This window comes from Scyliorhinus torazame, chromosome 11 (genome assembly GCF_047496885.1).
Source record: "Scyliorhinus torazame isolate Kashiwa2021f chromosome 11, sScyTor2.1, whole genome shotgun sequence".
NCBI classification, from domain to species: domain Eukaryota; kingdom Metazoa; phylum Chordata; class Chondrichthyes; order Carcharhiniformes; family Scyliorhinidae; genus Scyliorhinus; species Scyliorhinus torazame.
The window spans coordinates 43975063-44001501 of NC_092717.1; the positions used below are offsets into that span (position 1 = coordinate 43975063).

Here is a 26439-nt window from a genome sequence, read left to right on the forward strand (position 1 = left end):
CAAACTTAGGGTGATGATGCAGTTTAGCTACATCATTTTGTCCTCTATGGACTGATAGACTTGCAAGGCCTGGATCTTTGGTGGCTTTGGCTTCATACATACTGCTGATTCTGGCAGCCTTGCCTGGGCCATGTCCTTTGGCCACACTTATAGTAGCCTTGTGGCTTCCCTGGTGCTTCTAGGGTTATCCAGCCATCTTTTGAGATGCCAGAAAGTCCTGACTAAACATTGAGTTGGTGGTGGGTGAGGAGCCGTCACTGGCAATGCTTCCTCCCTCATAAGTTAAGGAAAGTTAAACTTTTAATGATGCTGAATGTTGAGGCCCTACATGCTGTCAAAGGGATTACTTTATGTTTGTCATCCCCTTCTATGCCATTGGCATGGAAGAAGTTGCGCAAGTGTTCGGTCTCCTGGGGTCAGTCCTCCACATCTGCATCATGAGGCTCGAGCTTCCCAACCAAGGTCATTTTTAGGTTTTTCTTTTTGCTTTGCTTCTTACCGGAGTTGTCGTCGGGGAGTTTTGAAAAGGCGGCTCAGAATCCCATGCTTGGTCCTCATCGCCAATGTAATAAGTCCAGGAGGCATGGAACGAGAGGACAAACGAGTTTATTTTAAACTAGCTACCGCGGCACACAAAACAAATGATTCCGCCCAGTACTGTCGGGAACTGTCGGTCTGGATCTCGGAGCTACATTGAAAGGTCCGACTAACGAGTCCCAGCTGGATGGGCCTCCATCCGCTCACCACAGGAGCCCATATTCTACGAAACCCACGGGGAGATCAATCAGCGATCCCAGTGGTCCTTGTGAGGGTTAGCACAGATTTCATTTTTACCTGTTGCCATTTCAGGATAGAACTCAGAAAAATAACAGAGTGATGAGATTATAAACATTTCAAAAGCAATATGTTTATTCTTATAAATGTCAACTGTTATTCTCGACAAGTTGGCTATTTTGTTACAATCTATTTTAACAATGCCATAATCTTCAACTTCCTGCTGCCTATGGGCCCCCCTGTTTCAACCCCCTTTCAATATCTGCTCCGGTTACAGTCCTTTGCCTAATTGCTGTCTTTCACTCCGTGACTTGATTCTCAAGAGGATATCGGCTGCCCTTCTTTATCCAATGAGAAGCCCTTCCCCTTGCTCTCTCTATTAATAGAACATATCAAGCTGGTTTGCATCAATTTGTACAACTGTGATCTAGTCCCTGCACCCATACCTGTGACGCAGAGCAGTACAACTGTGGTATTGACTCTGATACTTGACTCAAAGTCAAGCGATATCGAGTAACAAGAGCGTTTCTTCAGAGCAGCTGGTAAGTAAACCTTTTTTTGAAAATGACAAAGTTTGATGACTGAAAATCAACTTTTAGCTTTGATTTTATTAATAGAAAGGGGTCTTTAAGTTCTGTCCTTCACTAACTTTCAAAACCGACATTTCTCAAATTCTTCACCGTAATTTTATTACCTTTAGACTAGACCTTTCCAATGTCCTTCACTGGCTTCTCGAGCTCAAACTCAGGCTACAGTTCTGGCATCCCATGCTAGATTAAATTGATATTGGTTTTCCATCAGCTCTTTGAATACTAAACCCTAATTCTCATCCCTCTCGCAGCCCCGTCCTTCTCAACCTCTGCAGCTTTACTTTAACCCGACATCCCAAACCATGACCTGTCCCCTCTGAGTCTGGTCTACAATACAGCCGCTGCTCTACCATTGATCATAGAGCTTTCTCGCATATATCTATTCGTTAGAACTCAAGCCCTAAACTCCTCAGTCCCCTGTGATGGTTTCTATATTAGAGGCAAGCTGTTCTTTTTCTTGAAAAATAGGCTAATTAAAACTTTAGTGATACTACACCTCGAACAACCGCCAGTTCATCAATAGTTAGATAGCTCTGTGGGAGTTGCAGATGGAACCATTTCACAACAAGCTGAACCTAAAAAAGATGGTCAGGATTAAAAACTAAGAGATATTTCCACCTATTTATTATTTATTTGCTAAAATCCTTTGCTTATCTTTCAGCACTGGGTTTATATTGAAGCAGCACTGTTGACTAATGTATCACAGAAGCATGATTTCCTTCGCTATTGGATCCCAAGTTTGACTGGGAACTCCATCAATGGCAGTAAAGCAGTAAAGCCTTCCAAGGGTCAATAAAAACCCTGCCGAAAAATTAGAAATGGTTATGAACAGATGAACTAATTGCTAGACAATTATTTTTTTCAGAAGAGAAATATTGCATGGATTTCCCCAGTACTTTTTCATGGACTGCCCAGAAACAGCAGTAACTCAAATCTAACAAGATATAATAGGATGCAATCTGTCCAGCAACAGGTAGAAATCTGCCTAGTAGCAGCAGTAGACAGCAGTCAAAAGGCAGGATGAAATGCATCTTTCCAAGTAATAAGATTAGAAGGCACCTGGATAAAACCAAATGTGAATCGCCTATTAGTGGAAACAGTTTATCTAGACAATTGGGAGATCAGTGGGGTAGATACATACATACTAATTTCTATAGTCAAGGAATGTGAGAGGGGCAGATAACCAAATACACAGAATGCAGAATCAAAGGAGAACATGGTATAATTGCCAGCACCTCAGAAGCAAGACAGGCAGTTTACATCTAACAGCCTTGAGGTTGGTTTTATATCTAACAGTTGAGAGGGCCAGTTTTACATCTAACAGCCTCTGGTTGCTCCGGTTTCCTCCCACAGTCCAAAGATGTGCTGGTTAGGTGGATTGGCCATGCTAAATTGCCCCTTTGTGTCCAAAGATGTGTAGGTTAGGTGGGGTAACAGGGATCGGATGGAGGATTGGGCCAAGGTGGGTCCTCTTTCAGAGGGGTAGTGCAGACACAATTGGCTGAATTGCCTCCTTCTGCACTGTAGGGATTCTATGAATTCTTCTCTAGATTCTAAGCCTTAGAGCCAAGACAGCGAGGAAAACCTTCATAAAGGCAGTTTAAATATCTTTGTTGGACCAGGGCATGATGTTTAGCTGAGCTTGTTGTCTTCCTTGTATTGTGTGGTAACTGTAATATGATTTTTACTTATAGAACTATTCACTTTGGATGTTGTTTGAGGGACATGGGAAATCTTAAGGATCGTAAATATATTTTGGAACAAGGCGTATGTTTTACATAAACTATGTGTGTGTTTAGTAATTCATATACTTAATTGTCTCAGCATAATATAGTCCTGTTCATGTGTATATGTCTTTTCTTTACTTTAATAAATAGTCTTTAATAATCGTTACACAATGGCTGGGTTGCATATTCTCACTGGGGGTTTCACTTGGCCTCTCACGCTATTCCAAAAACAAACTATATGCACCTCCACAAACCGGAGTTCCAAGTCTGGATACTCTTGCACATAATATTAACATATTTTATGACAACATCCACTACCGCTTGAAAATCTATATTCCCAAAGAGTTATTTTCAATAGATTCAGAACATAAAAACATACTGTGAAAAACGAAATAGCCAACCAGCAACAGCAGGAAACTTACATGAAATAATTGCAATCTAAAATTCTAATCTCCTCTCTACCATCCATTACAACTATTTGTGACTAGACCTGGGGCACGATTAAACGGAAACATTTCTAAGTGTCATTTTGGTCACGATTGATGGGGTGTTTCTCCACAGCCCGTATTTAATGGCATTTAGTACCGTCAATGAGCCCCCATTATTGGCTGCTCACCATCTGATTCGCCAGAGCTGTGCACCAGCGTCTCACCGATACCAAGGGGGAGCTGCTTTTAAACGCACCATCACCACTCACTGCCAATCAACACACAAGTATGGCAGCACGCAGATATTTTCCTCGCTTTGGGAATGCCGACCTCATAAGACTTTTCGAAGCTCTGGATGGGAAACATGGGAAACAGGACATCGTGGGCTGGATTTTCTGATCTCAGGCTATGTCCTAACGCCAGCGTGGGAATGGTGGTCTTTTACGACCGAAAATACGGTGCGAAACGGCCACCGATCCTCCTTTTGGCTGGGGGCAAGCAGGAAGGCAACGTAGAGCACCCGGCTTTAGCTGCCGATACGGACCGGAGAATTGCTGGATCCGTGGCTGCGCATGCACATGGCGGCGATTTGCAGCGGCTGCGCCGTGCAACATGCGACGGCCACGCGTGGACCCAGCCTGCAAAATAATGCCCCCCCCCTTTGGCCGGCTTGCGAGCCCTGGACCACCCCCAACAGTGCTCCCAGCCCCTGCCAAAGTCCCCCCAGCCCGCGGATCGGCTCTCCCCCTGCTGTGGCGCCGCTGGATTGAGTCCGCAGCCGCCACGCCGTTTTCCCGACGGGTTGCACCATGAGAGACCCACGCCGTCGGGAACTCGACCATTCGGGGGCGGAGCATCGGGGTGTGGGTCTCAGGCAACGTCCTGAGGCCTTCGATAGGTGCGTGGCGTACTCCTAGACTACGCGGCTTTGGAAATGTGATTCTCCGGCCGATTGCTGAACGCGATTTTGACATCGCCGACCATGGAATCCCGCCTCCTGTTCCCCTGAAAGGGTCAGAGGACCAGCAGCAGGGTCACCAATACCGCCAGGGAGGCAGTGGCAGGGGCTGCCACTGCAGGCAACATGACCAGTAGGACCGCCATCCAATGTCGGAGGAAGACCAGCGACCTCCACTAAGCTTTGGCATCAGTTCAGCCTACCACCCCTCAAATTCCCAATATTCCCCATGCAAATCACTGGCTGATACCTCGCACCCTTCCCACATCCGATCTTCATGCTTGCTCCTCAAAACCCACTGGTACCCAACAGCACAGCCCCTTCATGTCCAGGTGCGGTGCCCATACATTCCACCTGCGATAGATTCCCCGACTCTTCAAGCATGCAGCCCACAATGCCCTCGCTTTGTCCCCACGGAGAGGATAGCCCATGATAAGTGGGAAAGTGCCAAGGTGGGGGGGTGGGAGGGGCAGGGGGGCAGTTGCCAGAGATTGGAGTTCTCGCCCCCTATGAGAAACTGGCCCCAGAAATTGCAAGATTGACCGAGGATAGAACAGCCACCGACAGCGAGATTGGCCTGCGCCAGAGAGGTGAGGATCCACTGCCCGTTCACCCAAATGACCTGTCTCAAATGAGATCTTCATGTCCAACAAACGATCCTTCCCTCTCACTGAGCACATGCCCATGTCTCCAGTTCTTCCAAGTCCCCCCCCCCCCCCCCCCCCCCCCCCCCCTGACACCGGCGCATCTCAAGGGCAGCGGGCAGAACAGGTGGCACAGCGACGCCTGTGACAATGGGAAGTCAGCCAGGGCCCTTCGGCTCCAGGCACTCAAGAGGACATTCGCCAAGGACACCAAAGCAGCAGACTGCATCCACCTCCGATGTGCATTTTGGGATCACACCTCGGCGTTGCAGTAGGCCCGAAAGATCAAGAAGAGAGAGGAGCACTGAGAGGGTACTGGGGTGGGGGTGGGGGGGGGGCATACTATCTGTAGCAAGGAGGAATGGAAATGTCAAATGTTCACTATTGAAATATCTAACACCTGATGCATGTGAAGCCTCTGTCACGTTATTCTTCACAACAGGCCTGCCTGCACCTTCACCTCCCCGTTGCCCTCTGCTCCTCCCACCCTTGACCCCCCCATGGGAACAGTGGTCCAAGATCAAATGCCCCATTGCAGACCCCATTCAGAAGGGTCAGCAGAAAGACAGCTCTCAGACTTTGGCATAAATTGAGGAGAACCAGAGCTCACCTCACAGCGAGTGATTCTCCTGCCTTATATTGACCCACTGACAGTGGCAACACAGATCCATCATCCTGGAGTGAGGGAGGATGCAACAGGCTAGTCTGGGATCAGCGGGGTTGGTAAGGAAGTGGGTGGGGAATTGGGAGAGGTAGGGAGGATTTGGAGGAGGAGGGATTGGGGAGGTCATTTGGGGGAGGAGGCATTGAGGGGAGGGAAATTGGGGGTGAAGGATGGATGTGGGTGGGAAGGAGGAGATCGGGGGAAGGAGAAAGAATTGGGGGATGGGATTGAGCGGGTGTAGGATGGAAATGGGTGGGAAGGAGGGATTGGGGGAAGGATGTATTGTGGGGGGGGGGCAGTGGGGAGCGGATAGTGGGGAGTGTTAGAGCCTCTTCCTATGAGAATTGGGTGAGGATAATGGCCTCCTTGGTCCTCTGATATGCTGAACCCTTGCCACCAGCTGTCCTCCTGCAGATCCTCCCCAGGGTCGTCCTCCATCCCATCCTGGTCCACCTCCTCCTCCTCAGGCAAGGCCGCATGTCTCTCCTCCACCTCCTCTTCCAGCATATCGCCCCGCTGTTGTGCCAGGTTGTGAAGTGCACAACAGACCACGACCAAGCAAGAGACCCTCCGGGAGTGTACTACAGGGCACCACCAGAGTGGTCCAAGCAGCAGAACCGCATTTTGAGCAGTGTGGTGCACCGCTCAATGATAGCATGGGTGGCAACATGGCTGCGTTATATTGGGTCTCAGCCTCAGCACTGCTATGTCAGTCAGGACATATCAACGATATGCTCGCCATATTTGGGAGAGATCCGAAACTCGTCATTGGGAGCGAGAGCAAGTTGATTCGCACTCGGCGAGATTTCCGATTTTTGCCTTTCCTGCTATTTATTGCCACGTCCAGACACTCGCTAGGTGCAATGCGGTGGTTAAATCGCACCCCTGTTCTTTTAAAGCCACAGAGAATTGTAGCAATATTGGTTCAGGGGATCTGAATTCAGTGGAGCCTGACAAAGTGAGCATGATGTGACAGAGAGTCCGGGAGAATCAGGGGATGGTGTCCACGTCGGATTTCCAGTTTCTGGAAAACGTCCCAATTACGCCAGGGCAGTAAGGGCCCAAGACGGGAATCTCACCCACTGGCAGTGGGGTGTCAGTTAAGTTCATTAATGAACCACTTAAAGCCAATTAACCCTGAGCCCACGTGAACTCAGTAGTGGCTCAGGGGTTAAATGGAACTTGCACGGTAGCATAGCGGTTAGCACAATTGCTTCACAGCTCCAGGGTCCCAGGTTCGATTCCCGGCTGGGTCACTGTCTGTGCGGAGCCTGCACGTTCTCCCCGTGTCTGCGTGGGTTTCCTCCGGGTGCTCCGGTTTCCTTCCACAGTCCAAAGATGTGCAGGTTAGGTGGAGTGGCCCCGAACAGACGCCAGAATGTGGCAACTAGGGGCTTTTCGCAGTAACTTCATTTGAAGCCTACTTGTGACAATAAGCGATTTTCATTTCATTTCATTTCATAAATTGCCCTGAGTGACCAAAAAGGTTAGGAGGGGTTATTGGGTTACGGGGATAGGGTGGAAGTGAGGGCTTAAGTGGGTCGGTGCAGACTTGATGGGCCGAATGGCCTCCTTCTGCACTGTATGTTCTATGTACTTTTCAAAAAGCTCTGAACACTCTGACAAAGAGAAAGTATTTGATTATCACCGGAGTTTTGCCGGCAGTTAGATAATACAAAAGTTCTAATTTATGACAGCTCAGAGCTAGACACAAAGAGAAGCAGATGTGCAGGAATGCACAAAACAATGAATTCTGTGATTTTAAAAAGCATGCTGCTGAACGCCACTCTCCTGTCGTTGTTTCTGGCCCCTCTGCACCCCCACCCGGTGACCCTCTCCCCATGACCCTCATCCTGCTCCAGCTGTGGCACTGATTGGGGGCGGGGGACACCAAATGGACCGGCCCTGTCACCAGCAGGTCCTGCAAGACACAAGACAAGACGTACGATTAGACCGCAGGCCAGAGGGTGGGGGGGTGAGGGTGGGTGTGGTGTAGGACGAGGGTGGTGTTGGGGTGGTGTAGGCTGGTGGGGGGGGGGGGGGTGAGGTTGGTGGGGGGTGGTGTTGGGGTGGTGTAGGGTGAGGGTGGTGTGGGGGGTGAGGGTGGTGGGGGGGTGGTGTTGGAGTGGTGGGGGGTGGTGTAGGGTGGTGTGGGGGTGAGGTTGGTGTGGGGGTGGTGTAGGGTGAGGGTGGTGTGGGGGGTTGAGGTTGGTGGTGTTGGGTGAGGGTGGTGTGGGGGGTGAGGTTGGTGGGGGAGTGGTGTAGGGTGAGGGTGGTGTGGGGGGGTGAGGTTGGTGGGGGGGTGGTGTTGGAATGGCGGGGGTGGTGTAGGGTGGTGGTGGGGGGTGAGGGTGATGTGGGGGTGAGGTTGGTGGGGGGGGTGGTGTTGGGGTGGTGTAGGGTGAGGGTGGTGTGGGGGGTGAGGGTGGTGGGGGGGTGGTGTTGGAGTGGTGGGGGTGGTGTAGGGTGGTGGAGGGGGTGAGGGTGAGGTTGGTGTGGGGGTGGTGTAGGGTGAGGGTGGTGTGGGGGGTTGAGGTTGGTGGTGTTGGGTGAGGGTGGTGTGGGGGTGAGGTTGGTGGGGGAGTGGTGTAGGGTGAGGGTGGTGTGGGGGGGTGAAGTTGGTGGGGGGGGAGGTGTTGGGTGAGGGTGGTGTGGGGGGTGAGGGTGGTGGGGGGCTGGTGTTGGTGGGGGTTGAGACACGTGTCATGGGGAACCACAACGAGCAGGGTCTCACTTTGTCGCCTGCGCCAAACTCCACCTCGACGCCCTCCCTTTCCTCTGGGCTGCCGACCACATCCAGGACCCTTTGGTCAGCCACAGTGAGGGGCCGCAGGTCTGGCAGTCCCGCTCCCGGCAGTTGTACGCAGCCTTCTCCTGGGGCGGGGGTACGGCAACAGTGTTAGACAGTCCGATGCATGCAGCCCAGGGAGTGGATAGCTGGTGGCCTCAGTGGTAAGGGCACCCGGTCATGGCGGCCGGGATGGGGGGTTGCAGGGGGATTTGCCTGCCCTCCGGGCGGGAATGGGGGGGGTGATGGGGGGAGGGGGGGGGGGGGATCGGGCTACAGGTGTGTGGGGCGGGAGTTGGTGCTCGGGGCACAGTGCTGCCTCCACATGCTGGCCGCCCTGACGATGTCGTGCAGTTTTTTGTGGCACTGCTGGCCGGTCTGGACAACATTGCCCACGGTGCTGACAGCCTCTGCCACCTGCGCCAGGCATGGCAAACAGCGGCAACTGGCAGCCCCGTTCCCTGGCCGGGGTACAGGGTTATCCTCCTCTCCTCCATGGTGTCCAAGAGGGTCTTGAGCTCTGCGTCCCCGAACCTTGGTGCCGCTCTTCTCGCTGCCATCTTGTTGGCTGGGTGGTGTGGGTGGGGAGTGAAGTGTGTATATGCGGCTGCAGCTGGTCAGCCTCCTGAATGTCAATCGCGAAACTGGCGAAACCACCACGGTTTCTCATTAGACTAGATTGTATTCCATGTGGCATGGGTGCTAGCCCCTTAACAGTAGTGGAATCAGTCCAGGTTCGCCGCCAGTTGTGCTGTCGTGAAAGTCCATGAATTCTACGTCAGCGTCAACACTTAGTCACAGAAACGGAGAATCCGCCCAGTGTCTTTCATTGGCCAAGGTACAGGCAAAGGCAAATGATAGACAGGTACATGGGGATATATAGTGGCGATTGGTTCCATTTGACCATTGAAGCATAATTTAATTTATAACTTCAGTTCGGAATGTTTCCTTCATGTTGGCTTGACATTTTAGATTGCGGTCAAGAGAATAGTGTAATGGTCAATGACAGAGTGAAGGTGGGGAACGTGGGACAACTGACAAATTGAGAATTGAGGTTACTGGTATCACACTTGAATTTGTTCTTCACGTGCAGGTTGGGCAATCTGGGTTGCAGCTTCCCCATCTACCCACTCCTCTTCTAACCTCTCCTCCTCGTGCTCCTACACGGCAGCATCTCAGCTGTAGTTGGTAGCAAGGGCTATTCCCTCATGATGGCGAGTTTATGCAACATCCTACCATAGATGTTGAGCCCTGCCCAGTCGAATAATGCAGAGCTTTCCAGAGAGATCCAAACTGGATGCTTCAACATATCATTGGTCTGCTCTCTTCTATTTCTCGTGGGAGCATGGCTTTCATTGTATGCATTCCGGGCACATGCACATGGAGTCGTGATCTGGAGACATGGGCCATGTTGTCGGCAAATAGCTCTTGTCATCCAGTAGCCACCCTGTTGTTTATGGTGCTGGCTGAAAGATAGTTTGCCACATAAAGGAAGAACATGACTGTTGCCAGGAGAAGAGGCCTTGTCCTGCCTGTAGTCACACAGAAGCTACACTGTGAGGGAGTAGCATCCCTTTTGGTTCGCACACGGTAGTTGACGTATGACACCTATGAAGCAGCGTGCAGTCAATGGCACTCTACATCATGGACCAGCCGACAAATCTTGCAAATTCTTGTGCTTGCTATCTCTGCTTCTCCATGGAAAAAGGGAATTAAATGACCTCTCTTTGAATGGGATGCTTTGGTGACCTTCCTTCTGTAGTAGTAGGCTGCAAGTTGTGAGATTGCTGTGGGTCAACTCAGTCACCACCAGAAGAGAGAACAGGTTTTGATAATTTATTCAAGCATACGCAGGTAGACTATCGTGGACAGTCCGAGCTAGCTTACACTCAAAGCAACAAACTTATATACATTCTATATCACACAATATACAGAGCGGTTTGTCATGTAGCCCACTGATTACACAGTTCTTTCACACTTCATAGAATGCCTAAAATGCAGAAGAAGGACTTTTGGCCCATCAAGTCTGCAACGCACTTGGAAAGATCACCCCACTTAAGTTGACCCTATCCCCGTAACCCAGTAACCCCATCTAACCTTTTAGACACTAAGGGGCAATTGAGCATGGCCAATCCACCTAACCTGGACTGTGGGAGGAAACCGGAGCACCCGGAGGAAAGCCACGCAGACACGGGGAGGAAGTACAAACTCCACACAGACCGTCACCCAAGGCCGGAATTGAACCCGGGTCCCTGGAGTTGAGAGGCAGCAGTGCTAACCACTGTGCCACCGTGCTGCCCATAAAACTGAGTAGGTGGAACAAGCATTATGCCCTTTCTTAACTTTTACAGTGACAAACTAAGATTTTAAGCTTTTTAAAATGTTTCCAATTAAGGGTCAATTTAGCGTGACCAATCCACCTGCCCAGCACAGCTTTGGGTTGTGGGAGTGCGACCCACAGACATGGGGAGAACATGCAAACTCCACGCATCCACACAAAGTGACCCGGGATTGAAGCTGGGTCCTCGGCGCCGTGAGGCAGAATTGCTAACCACTGCGCCACCGTGCCACCCTCGGATTTTATTCATGATTACATGCTTTGCAGATGTCTTCGGCCTCAGTTCCTTATTTCCTGGTTTCACATTTGCTAGGCCACATCCTGCTCATCATGCAGCATGGGATCTTTGTTTCAAACACCCACTAAGAATCTTTGTGGTTTGCTTGCCTGAACTGTTTCCTATCCTGTTGTGTGTCATTGCTGAGTTGCCTTCAACTATTTTTTATGCTTAACCGCTTCAGTCCCACTTTTATCTCCTTTTGAATAGAGAGCTCTTTCTGCATTGCTGGAGTGTAAATTGTGAGATGTTACTGCTATCTCCAGCAGCAGGCTGGGAGGCACCAGACACATCAAGGTTCAGAGCCGGGGTCATATTTACAATCACTATTAATGTGACTCCTTGCCCTGCAATTGTTGGCAAATTTCACTGATGATGTCATGACCTCAATTAGTCTCTGCTAAAGGTCAGGTAGAGGCACTCTCTGAATAGCCTCACTGACCTCCTGCTGAGAGCCCTTTGTGACATCATACAAATGTACAGCATGTGAAGAGTTAATGTTATGTTAAGCCTAGCCACTAGAGGGAGCTAAGGGACAGTATTATAAATTGCACTGGTTCTTGGGCTTGGGGGAGGAGATTAGACTGGAGCTGATTAAGCCAAGATTCATAGTGTATCGCAGAGCTAGATAAGATATAATAGTTATAGTTAGCAGATAGAGATAGTGTTAGTGAGTGTAGTTTAATTCTTACATGTATGTTTGCTATTTAGAATAAGTGTCAAACTCCAGTTTAGTAGTGTTAATAAAATTAGTTTGGTTCTTCAAAAGAGCTTTGTGTGTCTTTGTGATCACTACGCCTTCCATCCTGGAAACCCCTCGCAAAGATCACCATACCCTTCTGCCCCTCCTCCTCTCTCTTCAAGCAGCTTGTCCAGCTCTGTGTGACATCAGTCTTATCGTCTGTCGTACATTATTCAAAAACAAGGCTCACTGCTCCGGTTTCCTCTCACAAGTCCTGAAAGATGTGCTGCTAGATAATTTGAACATTCTGGATTCTTTCTCCGTATACCCGAACAGACGCCCGAATGTGGCAACTAGGGGCTTTTCACAGTAACTTCATTGCATGTAAGCTATTTGTGACAATAAAGATTATTATTATTATTACTGCACCTTTAGCATCAACAATAGGGTTTTGCAGGATCCTTGAAGTTAGCATTTATTATACTGCTCCCTGTTTACTTTTGAAACTCGGAAACAAGCGTGGAAAGTAGCAAAACCATGTAGAATTGTAGAAACAGCCAAAATAAATCCATCTGTACCTGACTATAAGTAGTTGCTGCTCCTTTTAAATAAAGCAATTGAAACTCCTTTATGCTGCTCAAATGCATATTCAGCCAAATGAGGTTAGGTGAGAGTGTAGATTGGTGCACGGAGCTCCAAGATGGCAGCACTGGCATCAAATTGGCATTGAACACTGATTGACATCATGGTTGCATGCTCAGTGTACTTTTGAGCAATATAAGGCTTCAACATGCTTCACATCTGAGCTGTGTGTGCCCACTGGAAACCAACTTGGAACTAGAAGAGTATTCATAAAACTCCCAAAAAATTACACTATTGTGCTTAATTTTGTATTTTATGCCTTTTCTAATGTGATTTCTGTTGGATTTACAGAGAACATCATTTGAACAAAAATGAGTCTGCTCAAGGCAATAAAACAACAGTTAGAAATTCTTTGGGACCTGTTTGCATCAGAACGAAAATCTGGTTTGAAGAACGTTCTGTGTCTTATTTCACTTTGTCTTCTGATGGGACTGGGGGCCAGTGGCATCCTCTACATGTCTTTGCGAGCATTACAATGCAGCCTGTTGGTGTCTTTGGCAGCGTGTGGAGCCTTCGCTGCAGTCATTCCTGGAGCTTTGTTTCTTTCCAAGTATCTCAGGTGCTTCATTCTGATATTCCTCATTTCCTGTGGGACACAGCAAGGCCGCAACGCTCTGATAACAGCTGGCACCGGCGTGGTGTTTTACAATTGCGCTCAAAACAGCTTTCACAATTTAAGGGGATTGGCACAGTGCATTGTCTGCTACCTGGAGGATAAAATCTCATCTATCGAATATCTTTTGGAAAGATATGTTGAAATCATTGAATGGTTACCCCAAAAACTAAGGGATGTAGGAAAAAAAGTGCTTGTTAAAATTCCTGTCCCTGTTGTAACACAGGGAATGGATGAAGAACTACAAAACCATCTCAATATAACCAGACATCAGCTGGAGAACCTCAGACATCGTATGATATCGACTTTTGACACGGTGCTTATGGTTTCCAAGGTTTCTGTGACCGCATTAGGTATTTTGCTCGTTTTAGTCGGCACTGGCCTCTATGTCAGAAACTACGTGCACAATATTGAGTTTGAAAATATATTCATTACAAAACAATTTGTGGAGATGGATGAAAGGAAATGTAACCAAGGGGAGCCTCCTTTGCTTCCACTCACTAAAAAGGAGAAGAAATGTTTCATCAAGCTTCCATCGTGGCGATTAACAACAAAGGAACAGAAAATCACCTTGAAATTCTTCACTCCTATTTTTGCTAACTTGCTTCTTTGGGCGATAATAATAGGGATCGATTATGGACTGTACCTGCTCATTTCTTCAATAAGAATTCATTTTGTATCTCTACCCAAGATGACCCTTTGTCTTTCCTCACAAGTAAGTGCATCTAGAACAAGTAGAAAATCCAGATTGCATTTTGAGTGGTGATTGCTTGAAATATGTATTCTGAAAATAAGAATCTATTTAATTTGTACAGTTTGTAAGGTGGCCAACGCTTGCCAGGAAAGCTGACCCAATGGTTCTATGGGCTCATGTTTTGTGAGGGGGAGCCCAAAAAATCTGAATGGTTCCCATTTCAATTCCAAGGGCGGTATTTTCCCGGACATCGGCAAAGGCCAATGGCGGGCGGGAAATGCAGTGCCCAAGATCAGCCATTTCTCGCTGTTGTCTCAAGATTAAATTACTCCCAAGGTATTTAAAGACAAGCTAAAATCCTGACCAAAATGTTGACAGGAATGGAGTTATCTTAGCTGCGAGAATAGATTGAATAGTGAACAGAAGAGGCAGAGAGGAGATTTAATTCAGGTATGTAAAATTATAGAGACCTGGGTTGAGGGGCTGGTTTAGCACACTGGGCTAAATCGCTGGCTTTTAAAGCAGACCAAGGCAGGCCAGCAGCACGGTTCAATTCCCATACCAGCCTCCCCGAACAGGTGCCGGAATGTGGCGACTAGGGGCTTTTCACAGTAACTTCATTTGAAGCCTACCTGTGACAATAAGCGATTTTCATTTCATTTCAGTGGATGAGATGGAACAATATCCCTCAGCAAGACGTCAATAACCAGGGACATAGATTTAAAGTAATTAGTTGAAGGATTAGATTTGAGGAGAATGTATTTCACCTAAAGGATGGTGGGGTTTGGAACTCGCGGACTGATTGAGTTGGTGGAGGCAGAGACCCTCACCACATATAAACATTCTTGGATATGCTCCTGCAGGGCCACACACCAAGTGCTGCAGAGCGGCACTAGGACAGGTAGCTCATCTTCAGCCAGCAATAATAGGGTGGGCTGAAATTCTTCTATTTTCTATGTTTCAATGTAATTTATCTTGTAGCGGCACATTTGCAATCGGATAAACAATGTTCTGCATTAGAACAGTTCATTCTAATGTCCATGAAAAATTGCAGCTCCAATTTTAATATTGGAGTGAGGTGTGGTGCCATGTGAATGGAAGGAGCCACTGGGGTAGGAATAGAGGGCAGCGGTTACTGTCACAGCCCCTGGCAAAGGATGCTCTCCAAGTCCCTGCGCCAAATCGTGCAGAATGTGGAAAATGTGAGTCACCAGATTTCTTGCCATGCAGAACCATCTGCTCTTTCCAAGGGCATGCAGACTCGATGAACTGAATGGCCTCCTTCTGCACTATAGATTCTATGATTAAACTATGATGATTAAACATTGGGTCTCACTCTGCAGATAGCACATGCAATGTCTATACACCTGGGGTCCAGCATGGCACCTACACATTACAGCTCTCCGAGGATCATCCTCTGTGTCCGCAGGAGGATCTGCTGCCCCTTAGTCCTGAGGGTTCTGCTGGTCCATTTGGTAAGCCAGACAATAATGCAGGCAGCGATAACACCGGGCTCTATCTTCCTGATGGTCTCCTCACTGCAGTGTTAATGAGAAACATGCAAGAGTCAGAATTAGCCACCAAACGGCGACTTTCTGTCTGTGATTGTGGGTTCAAGGCCTTTTTACGCATTCCAGAGAGTACTGGGCCCCTGAAATGATGCCCAGTGTGTGGTGTGCATGAACATTCACCGCAAACCCCAACCCCTCCCCAGTTCACATGGCCAACTGGCTGCAGCATCGGCCAGGTGACTGAGTGTTCTGCTGTCACCCCAGATGGTGGGATCATCATTAGCTGCATTCCAAGGCTGTGCTGTTTGGGTTAAACATAAGGGTGAATGTTCAGTGAGTACATGAGATGAATTTAGGATTTTGGGTGGCGTCTCCTCTGAGTGGGCCACATTTCAAAGGAGGGTCCTCAAGCTTGTCCGGTTGCACAATAGTTTTGTCGTTCCGCAATGCTCTGGTGAATGTCCATGTCAAGGCTGCGAATGAGGGATTAAAACAAGGGGCACAATCATTGCCACTCTGAGGGATCAGTGTTGCTTGAATGGGCCTCTGTCCTCAATTCAGGTGGCTGGCTCTTTTGCCCCCCTCCCCACTACCTGTCAGAAAGAGGCTAATTGGCTTGTTGGGTCTGTGCCAGTTCTTTCGAAGAGCAATCCAATTGGTTCCATTCCCTATTCTTTCCCATAATCCCTGAAATTCTGCCTCCTTCAGTTATTCATGCAATTTCCTTTTGTAAGCTATTATTGAGCCTGGAACTTCTACCCTATTAGGTATTGCATTCAAAAAGCAAACTACTTGTTGCTCAGGACAGTTTACCTCATGTCATCTCTGTTTTTTTTGCCAATCAAATAAATCTTTGTCCTTTCATTATAACCATTGCAAACAGTTTCTCTTAATTTACTCTATCTTAACCTATCACTTCTCACAAATCTCCTCTTAGCCCTCCCAACCTTTCTACATAACTCATAATCCCTCCTAATAAATCTCTTCTGTACGCTCTCCAAAGCATTTACATACTTCCTGCTGAGGACACTCTGGGATATCTGTAAATTAATGGGTTTGCTTGTTCCCTTTGTCTTCAACAGGCAGATGTTTCTTATGAAGGACCTTTGTTCAAGAGTGACTGCTTTCCCCACCCGACCCTTACTATTGATGGCGTATGGACCCCACTTGCTCAAATAAGCTCAGTCCTTGTGTTGCTCACTTTGGTTTCCGCCAAACTTCTAACGCTAAAAATATTGGTCTTGTTGTCATTTTACCCAGAAGCTCAAAGGGACCGAGTGTACTTTTTGTATGATAGGATAATAAGGAAAAGATCTTCAGGAAAATTCAAATGCAATACCAAGAAGTCACTGAAGGCTGCTGTTAACTCGGTAAGAAAGTTATAATAATGCAAAGTTGCTATTTATTACTTTTTAATCACTGTTTTATTTTTCTTTCCCTGAACTTTGCTGCGTGGTTTATTTGCCTCCCTTTTACTTCCTCTGATTCCGCAATGTTGAGCGCGATTCAACGACTTTGTCGCGCCCAACTTGATGTTGGGATGAGGCTGTTGAATTTTGCGAGGGGTCGAGATTGAGATTCGCGACGCTCAAAACATCTTGCGGGATTCAATGGAATCTCGTAACATGTCATGATCTGGATCTCGCCCTCGCTGGGTGAGATCCAGGTGGTGCATATTTAAATGAGCATAAATATACGCTCACCCAATTCATCCGGGGCTCAGGATTCACCAGCCTAGCCAGCAGGACCTCAACTGGCCACCGTTTGGAAGTGGTTCACAAAGTCGTGAACCAGTTGTCATGGCACCTCGGGGGGGTCTTGCTGGGGGGGTTGAGGCCCCTGGATGGTCAGGGATAGGGCAGGATGCTACCCTGGCAGTCCCCCTAGCACTGGGTCTCCATCTGCCAGCCTGGCACCTTAAAGGTGTCACCCGGGAACCCTGGCAGTGCCACTCTGGCATGGCCAGGCTGGAAGGCCACTGCTATGGTGCCAGGCTGGCAGTGCCTGGATGCCAGGTTGCCCCAGCCAGGGGACTGACCCAGGTGGTCGTTCAGAGGGTTGATGCAAACTCGATGGGCCAAATGGCCTCTTTCTGAAAAGTATGAATTCTAGGGTTCTAAGACGTACATTGGGTGAAGTGGGGGAGTCCTGAAGTCGTGGTGGGGCCACAGAGGCAGGGTTCAAAGATTGGGGCTGCCTTTAAAAATGCCACCTCAGGGCAGCACGATGGCACAGTGATTAGCACTGCTGCCTCACGGCGCCGAGGTCCCTAGTTCAATCCCGGCTCTGGGTCACTGTCCGTGTGGAGTTTGCACATTCTCCCCGTGTTTGCGTAGGTTTCGCCCCCACAACCCAAAGATGTACAAGCTAGGTGGATTGGCCAGGCTAAATTGCCCCTTAATTGGAAAAAATGAATTGGGTACTCTAAATTTAAAAAAAAAGAAATGCCGCCTCAATCCGTGAGTAGTCTTCCTGTACTATCGAGCTCAGCACGCCAGTGCAGGAAATTACTTAAAGAGTGACCGCGACAAGGAGTTCCTCACTGAGGCCAGAAAAAAAACAGTAAAGTGCCATTGAACAGCGGAGTCTTTCCGCCAAGAAACATCCTGCTAAACACGCTATTCGGCGGACTTTAACTCGAGCCCGCTGAGACGCAGCATGGGTTCATAAAGGGCAGGTCGTGCCTAACTAATGTAGTGGAATGTGTTGAGGACATTACCAGTGCGGTAGATAACGGGGAGCCAATGGATGTGGTATATCTGGATTTCCAGAAAGCCTTTGACAAGGTGCCACACAAAAGGTTGTTGCATAAGATAAAGATGCATGGCATTAAGGGGAAAGTAGTAGCATGGATAGAGGATTGGTTAATTAATAGAAAGCAAAGAGTGGGGATTAATGAGTGTTTCTCTGGTTGGCAATCAGTAGCTAGTGGTGTCCCTCAGGGATCAGTGTTGGGCCCACAATTGTTCACAATTTACATAGATGATTTGGAGTTGGGGACCAAGGGCAATGTGTCCAAGTTTGCAGACGACACTAAGATGAGTGGTAAAGCAAAATGTGCAGAGGATACTGGAAGTCTGCAGAGGGATTTGGATAGGCTAAGTGAATGGGCTAGTGTCTGGCAGATGGAATACAATGTTGACAAATGTGAGGTTATCCATTTTGGTAGGAATAACAGCAAAATAGATTATTATTTAAATGATAAAATATTAAAACATGCTGCTGTGCAGAGAGACCTGGGTGTGCTAGTGCATGAGTCGCAAAAAGTTGGTTTACAGGTGCAACAGGTGATTAAGAAGACAAATGGAATTTTGTCCTTCATTGCTAGAGGGATGGAGTTTAAGACTAGGGAGGTTATGCTGCAATTGTATAAGGTGTTAGTGAGGCCACACCTGGAGTATTGTGTTCAGTTTTAGTCTCCTTACTTGAGAAAGGACGTACTGGCACTGGAGGGTGTGCAGAGGAGATTCACTAGGTTAATCCCAGAACTGAAGGGGTTGGATTACGAGGAGAGGTTGAGTAGACTGGGACTGTACTCGTTGGAATTGAGAAGGATTAGGGGGGATCTTATAGAAACATATAAAATTATGAAGGGAATAGATAGGATAGATGCGGGCAGGTTGTTTCCACTGGCGGGTGAAAGCACAACTAGGGGGCATAGCCTCAAAATAAGGGGAAGTAGATTTAGGACTGAGTTTAGGAGGAACTTCTTCACCCAAAGGGTTGTGAATCTATGGAATTCCTTGCCCAGTGAAGCAGTTGAGGCTCCTTCATTAAATGTTTTTAAGATAAAGATCGATAGTTTTTTGAAGAATAAAGAGATGAAGGGTTATGGTGTTCGGGCCGGAAAGTGGAGCTGTGTCCACAAAAGATCAGCCATGATCTCATTGAATGGTGGAGCAGGCTCGAGGGGCCAGATGGCCTACTCCTGCTCCTAGTTCTTATGTTCTTATACCAGGGATAATTGGGGAATGATCATCAATAACTAACTCTCAATGAACATTATTCATACATCAACTTTGGCAGAGGGTCAGCAGGATGCTCAACATTACAGCTTAAGAAATAGGATTGGGGCACACCATTCTGCCCCTTGAGGCTGCTCCATCATCCTATACAATCATCGTTCATCTTCTGCCCCAACTCCACTTTTCCACCCATTCCCACATCGCTGAGAGAGCAAAAATCCGTCTACTTCAGCCTTAATTGTATTCAATGATGGAATGTCCATAACCTTCTGAGGCAGAGAATTCTAAAGATTCGCAACCCTTTGAGTGAAGAAATTCCTCATCATTTTCGGCTGCGATTTTCCAGTCCCGCCAGCAGAGGGCATTGTCGTGGGGTGGATGGGAAAACCTAGAGAATAGCCAAAAGCCGATTGAAGTTTGGCCAAAGTTTCCTGTCCCACCCATGACAATGCCCACTGATAGGGGCGCTAGAAAATCCCGGCCTTGGTCTTAAATGATCGACCACTTATCCTGAAACTGTGCACCCATATTCTAGATTCCCCAGCCAGTGAAAAAACGTTCCATCTCTACACTGTCAAGCTCTTTCAGGATATTGTATGTTTCAATGATATCACCTCTCATGCACCTAAACTTCACAGAGTGTAGGCCCAATTTACTCAGCCTCTCATTGTAGGGCAACCCTCTCATCCAAGGAACTAATTTCATGAAAATTCGATGTACCGCCTCCTTCTCGAGATAGAGAGACCAAAACTGCACACGGTATTCCAGATGTGGTCTCACCAGAGCACTGTACAATTGTAACAAGACTTCCCTATTCTTGTATTCCAATGCAATTGTGCTGAAGGCCAATATGTCATTTGCATTCCGAATTTCTTGCTGCATCTGCGCGTTAACTTTACGTTCTTTGTATGAGTAGACATCAACAGCCCCTTTTCTATTTTTACTAATGTTACTTATATTCCCACTTAGCTCTGTGTCATCAGCAATTGATAAAAATTGGTACAGGTTGTAAATATCTACGGACCCAGCACAGGTCCGTTTGGCACTCCACTCATCACAGCCTGCCAACTTGAAAATATCCCATTTATCCTGACACTTTGCCTCCTGTATGTTAACCAGTGGCTTTCCATGCTAATAAATTACCCTCAACTCCAGGAACTCTTACCTTTTGTGTATGACCTTATCAAATGCATTTTGGAGATCAGAGTATTTGGCATATACCAATTTGCCCTCTATCCATCCTCAACATTTACAGTGGTGTTGAATAGACTTAGGGCTGGATTCTCCGATTTTGAGGCGATGTGAAAGATGAAATGAAAAATTAAATGAAAATCGCTTATTGTCACAAGTAGGCTTCAAATGAAGTTACTGTGAAAAGCCCCTAGTCGCCACATTCCGGTGCCTGTTCGGGAAGGCTGTTACGGGAATTGAACCGTGCTGCTGGCCTGCCTTGGTCTGCTTTCAAAGCCAGCGATTTAGCCCTGTGCTTTAGCCCTATGTCCCGAGGAAGTGTCTTGTTCTATGATGAAAATATCGGCGAGGCCCCATGCACCGATCCTCCGACCGGTGAGGGGCTAGCAGCCATGCCACATAAAACACATGGCCTTTACGAAATAAATGGCTGGAGAATTGCTGGATCTGTGGCCGCACATGTGCACGGTGACGACCTGCGCCTTACACTGGCCTCGTGCGGAACCGACCTGCCAGATAGTGTCCCCCCCCCTGGACACTCCCTCGTCACCCCCGGACCACCCCCACCAGTCACCTCAGCCCTTGTCGAAGTGCCCCCCCGGCCAGCGGCACGGATTCCACCCCACCGCCCCCCCCGACATAGTCTGCAGCCACCATGCCAGGTTCTTGAAAACTGAGAGCACACGAGTTCCGCGCCGCCGGGAACTCGGCCCATCGGGAGCGGAGCATTGGAGGTGCGTCTTCAGGCAACATCCTGAGGCCGTCCCAACGGCGTATACCCAATGACGCCATTTTGGAGGGGGTGGAGCATCCGAAAACAGGTACTGCCCTCGATCCGGTTGTAAAAAGGGATTCTCCGTCTGATCGCCGATTACGAATTCGGAGTCGGGGAACGGAGAATCCCACCCTTGATTTACCGTAGTTTCCTAGTCCAGCTGATCCATGAAGTAAGCAACAGGAATCCTGATGGATTTCTCAAAAGGATGCAGGACACAGTAACTTGCTGGCAGGGGGAACTTACTGATCAATCAGCATGTTTTTCGCTGCCATTTATTTCCTTTCCAGCGTACTTAGCCTTTATTTCACTCATAGAATCTTTCTCACTTTTACATGAACTTTTCATCTCTCTACCAGCTGGATTCTCCTTTGTATATTTTTCAATTTTGATTTTTCTTACTGTCCACCATATTTCATTTAACTCATGTTGTATTCACAGTTCTGTTTATCGCTCTACATTTTTCATCGGGCTTGTTTCTCTCCTGTCCATTACTCTGATCTAACTTTTTGCTCAACTTTCCGAAGTCATTGCTCTTCACTCTTCTCATTTCGCTATTACTTTATCATCCTTTATCATCACTCTCCAGATTTAACCTGGCTTCTTTTCTCTCCAACAGGTTATCTTTAAGCCAGCTTGTCTTTTATTCCCTTTGCTGCCATTTGCCGCTTTATGGCTTTCTCACACCCTTTCCAAACTGTTTTCCAGAACTTTGTTCTTCTCACATTTTCATTCATTGGATGGAATCTTGCCAAAAAGTGGCGAAGAGTCAGGCCCGGCGAGGAAAACGGAGTCAGTGGTTGGGGGTATTTCTCATGGAATCTTGAGCCTCGTGGACGGTGAGTGGGCATGGTTAACGCTGTCACTCTGGCAAGGCGGGGACTCTTAATGCAGCATACCAACTGAAAGCAGATGGCAAATTGACCAATGCTCCAGCCAAACGGCATCCAGGCTACATCCCTGAGGTCTCGGGGCTGCCACCCCCAACAGTCACCACCAGAAGATGCCTCCCCACCACACGTGCCAACCACCCGTCCCCCACCCCTCATCAATCATCGTTGACAGATCACCCCCCCTACCCCGTCACAAACAATCATCAACGGCACCCCCCCCCCCCCCCCCCCCCCATGGAGCTCCCATTTGGGGCCTTCCCTGGCACTGCCCCTGGCACAGGTTGACACTGCCATGTTGCCACTGCTACGTTGCCATTGCTATTTCAGGAAAATGCCGGGAGAGCCCTGAAAGGGGATTTACGGTGGGTGTCAAGCGGTTGCCGATGTTCCAAAGACCAACCAGCAGACATAATCAGGTTTATGCCCAGCGAGGTCGTGAACACCATGCATTTAAGTAGATGTAAAGTCGGAATCTTCCAGGTAATCATTAAGTTCCCACCCATCGACATGCCGTGGCCCTGGCACAAATCACTACTGGTCTCCACAAACGGACAATAGACGTGATGACCAGGTTGGCACTGCCAGGGTGCTGGGTTGGCACTGCCAGGTTGGCACTATCAAGGGGGGGGACTGAAGGGGGCCTGAATAGGGGGCGAGGCCTTTGGCGACCCCGTAGCAGAGTGTCACTCACTTGGTGGGAAGGGGTGGGGGTGGCCGATGCCGGCGAGGATGAGTGGGCGGTTGGATCGCCATGATGCCCCTGTGGTATGTTGGGGGTGACCCGAACTTTTAATGGTGGGAGGGAAGTTGCCCCTCTATGGCCAAGGGTTGGGGGTGTTCCCCTTGTCCATAGTGGGGTCACGATATCCCTGCGGGTAAGGGGAAGTAGGCCTGTCACTTAACTTTGAGATCGGGGTGCACGCTAAAAATGGTGCACCAGTCTCTGAGGAGCTGAACCTGCCGACGTGTTTGGGCCCTGCCCCTCTCAGTGCCGACGCAAATCATGTCCCCCACCAAACAAATGGTTAAGTAGGTAAACATTTTAGTACTGAGGTGAGGAGAATTCTTCAGCCAGAGAATGGTGAATCTGTGGCATTCATTACCACAGAAAGTAGTTGAGGCCAAAACATTGTGTAATTTCAAGAAGGAATTAGATATAGCTCTTCGGGTGAAAGGGATCCAGAGGGCGACTAGGGGCTTTTCACAGTAACTTCATTGAAGCCTACTTGTGACAATAAGCGATTATTATATTATAGTATTATATGGGGGAAGGCGGGATCAGGGTATTGAAGCTGATGATCAGCCATGATCATAATGAATGGCAGAGCAGACTCGAAGGGCCGAATAGCCTCCTCCTGCTTCTATTTTCTATTTATGTTTCTATGTATGATCCTGTTCAGAGGATGGGTGTGAGCACGCTGTCAACTTTTCTCACAGAGGGTTATCATCACTCTCCTGCCTTGTGTAGTGACCCACTGACAGTGCCAACAATGGCCCATCACCCTGGAGTGATGTTACACCGGCCCTTGGAGGGTGGAACTGGTTTGTCAGGGAGCCGGCAATGTGATGGGGTTTGGCAGGCAATGGGGAGACGGTGGTTTGGGGGAGGGGGAATGGGGGGGAGGAGGGAAATGGGGCGGTTTATAGGGGTATTGGGGGGGGAAAGATGGAAATGCAGTGGGGAGGGGATTTGGGGGAAGGGAGATTTGGGTGTGTGTGGATAAGGTAGGAAATGGTGGTGAGGTCCTCCCTGGTCCTCCGGGCATGTCGGACCCTTGCCTCCACCTATCCTTCATTCTCCAGCTTCTCCTCGGGCTCGGCCTCCAACCCTTCCTGGTCCGCCTTCTCCTCCTCCTCCTCCTCAGACAAGACCTCATGTCCCTCCTCCCCCAGCATATCTCTAGGTTGTGGAGGGCACAGCAGACCACCACAAAGTGGGAGACCCTCTGGGGGGTGCACTGCACAGCATCACAAGAGTGGTCCAGGCATCGGAATTGCATTTTCAACAGTCTGATGCAGCGCTCAATGAGCTCATTATAGAGGGTGTCCATCTTGGTCTCAGGTCTCCACACTAGTGTCATCAGCCATGACCTCAGCAGGTATCACTTGTCTCCCACGGGCTGACCCGTTATTCTGGAGTGGTCCTCGAAGACACAGGGGATCTCCGAGTGCCCCAGGATATAGCTGTGTTACATCTCCGCGGGTGGCAGGCACACACGTGCATGATACGGAGGCAGTGGTTGCACACTATCTGAACAATGAGTGGAAACCCATCCTGATCAGATAGGGCACTCCGTGACTGCCCGGTGTGTGTAAGGTGACATGCGTGCCATCGATTGCCCCCTGGACCTGGAGCATCCCGGCGATGGCAGCAAATCCTGCAGCCCGGGCATCTTGGTGGGTTTGGTCCAGCTCAAAGGTGATAAGGTCCAATGCCCGGGCATACAGAGCATCAGTCACCACCCGGATGCACCTGTAGGCTGTAGATTGTGAAATGCAGCACAGGACCCCGTTCTAGCCCTGGAATGACCCGGTGGCATAAATGTTAAGGGCTGTGTGACCCTCACGGCCGTCGGCAATGGGTGTCCTCCTCCTCCAAGGAGTAACAGGTCCACGAGGACGTAGCACAGGTCTCTCTTCTATGATGGAGTCTTCTACAGCACACGGTGTCCGTCATCTCATTGAATGACCAACGACGCCTGTACACCTTGGGCCATCGCTGGGTCCATCCTCAGACTGATGGGCGGCAGGGTCTTCAGGTGCCACCTCCAGCCTGTATTGTCGCTGCTGCCTTCTCTGGCATCGGCCCACCTCGACTGCCACCAGCATCATGAGCAGAGCCTCCGCGGGATCCACACCAGCAAACATCATTATATCTCTAAGGAACTGAAGAAGGCGAGAGAGCGACAAGTTAAGGTTCCATCCCGGGACACCCAAGTCCCCCAAGCCCACCCTTACATGTCCCACCTTTTCTCAAGAGTACTGGCAGAACCTGCTCTGCACCCTCACTCCCAACCACATGAGGAACCTCTAGACCTCAGACCTCTGCCGGGAACATAAGGGAGACAGTGCTCCGGTGCCCTCCCCGATCCAAACATTTACCCTTTGGTCATGAGAGGATCCCCCGTACTGAAGCCTGGCTATTTTGTGTTTGATTGTTGGTAACATCCTCTATGGTCCTGTCACTCCTTGAGTTGAGGCATCAAAGTGATTTCTCGTTGGGGAGTGGGGTAATTCCCGGGAGTCCGCTGCATTGACTTCAATCTCGCTAACAAAATAAATGCAAAAGAGGGTTAATGATATTCACGTCATTTTTGGGTGAGATCCGGAACTTGGGAGCGGGTCAGGTGAATTGCAAAATGGTTTGTGTCCGGTACGAATCTCAATTTTGGCCTTTCCAGACTTCCGGTTGCGGCTATGCGGAGCTAAGTCGCACATTCGGCGGCTCCCGCAAAAACTGACTTTTGGGCTGTTTTCAGGGCCCCCGACAGCACTTTTTCGACGCTTCCCGGTGTGGGAAGGAGTTTATAACAGCTCCTGGTCAGTATATGGCTTCAACCAGGAGCGGGGCGACTAAAAAGGTGCTGGTGGACCCAAAGAAGGTGCGAGGGAAGGAGAATAAATTGGCGGCGGGCGGAGACCAGGCAGCGTGGACGCAGTGGGCAGAGGAGCAGCAGGAGGGTATCCAGCGCTGCTTTAAAGAAATTAAAACGGACCTGCTAGAGCCGATGAAGGCTTCCATTGATAAGCTGCTGGAGACACAGATGTGGCGATCCGTGAGGCTCGACAGAAGATCTCTGACAATGAGGACGAGATCTTAGGCCTGGCGGTAAAGGTGGAGGCGCACGAGGCGCTCCATAAGAAATGGCAGGAGCGGTTCGAGGAGATGGAGAATCGGTCGAGGCGGAAGAATCTGCGGATTCTGGGCCTCCCGGAGGGGCTGGAGGGGCCGGACGTGGGGGCCTATGCGGTCACCATGTTGAACTTGCTGATGGGAATGGGGTCCTTCCAGGGGCCCCTGGAGCTGGAAGGGGCCCATAGAGTGCTGGCAAGGAGGCCCAAGGCTAACGAGCCTCTGCGGGCGGTGCTGGTGAGGTTCCATTGGTTCGCCGATCGGGAATGTGTGCTGAGGTGGGCCAAGAAGGAGAGGAGCAGCAGGTGGGAGAACGCGGAGGTTCGAATATACCAAGACTGGAGTGCGGAGGTGGCGAAGAGGAGGCCGGGTACAATCGAGCAAAGGCGGTGCTGCACAGGAAGGGGGTGAAGTCTGGCATGTTGCAGCCGG

The 26439-nt window shown here is 49.1% G+C and overlaps 1 protein-coding gene across 1 annotated transcript in view; it reads left to right on the top strand.

Annotated features, from left to right (window-relative positions):
• The first annotated feature begins 1226 nt into the window (after positions 1-1226).
• LOC140385257 (dendritic cell-specific transmembrane protein-like) overlaps positions 1227-26439 on the top strand; it is a 34731-nt gene continuing 9518 nt past the window's right edge. The window contains exons 1-3 of the mRNA XM_072467211.1: positions 1227-1316; positions 12804-13840; positions 16413-16700. Coding sequence (XP_072323312.1) covers positions 12824-13840; positions 16413-16700 — 1305 coding nt within the window. The 5' untranslated portion in view covers positions 1227-1316; positions 12804-12823. The remainder of the gene's footprint in view (positions 1317-12803; positions 13841-16412; positions 16701-26439) is intronic.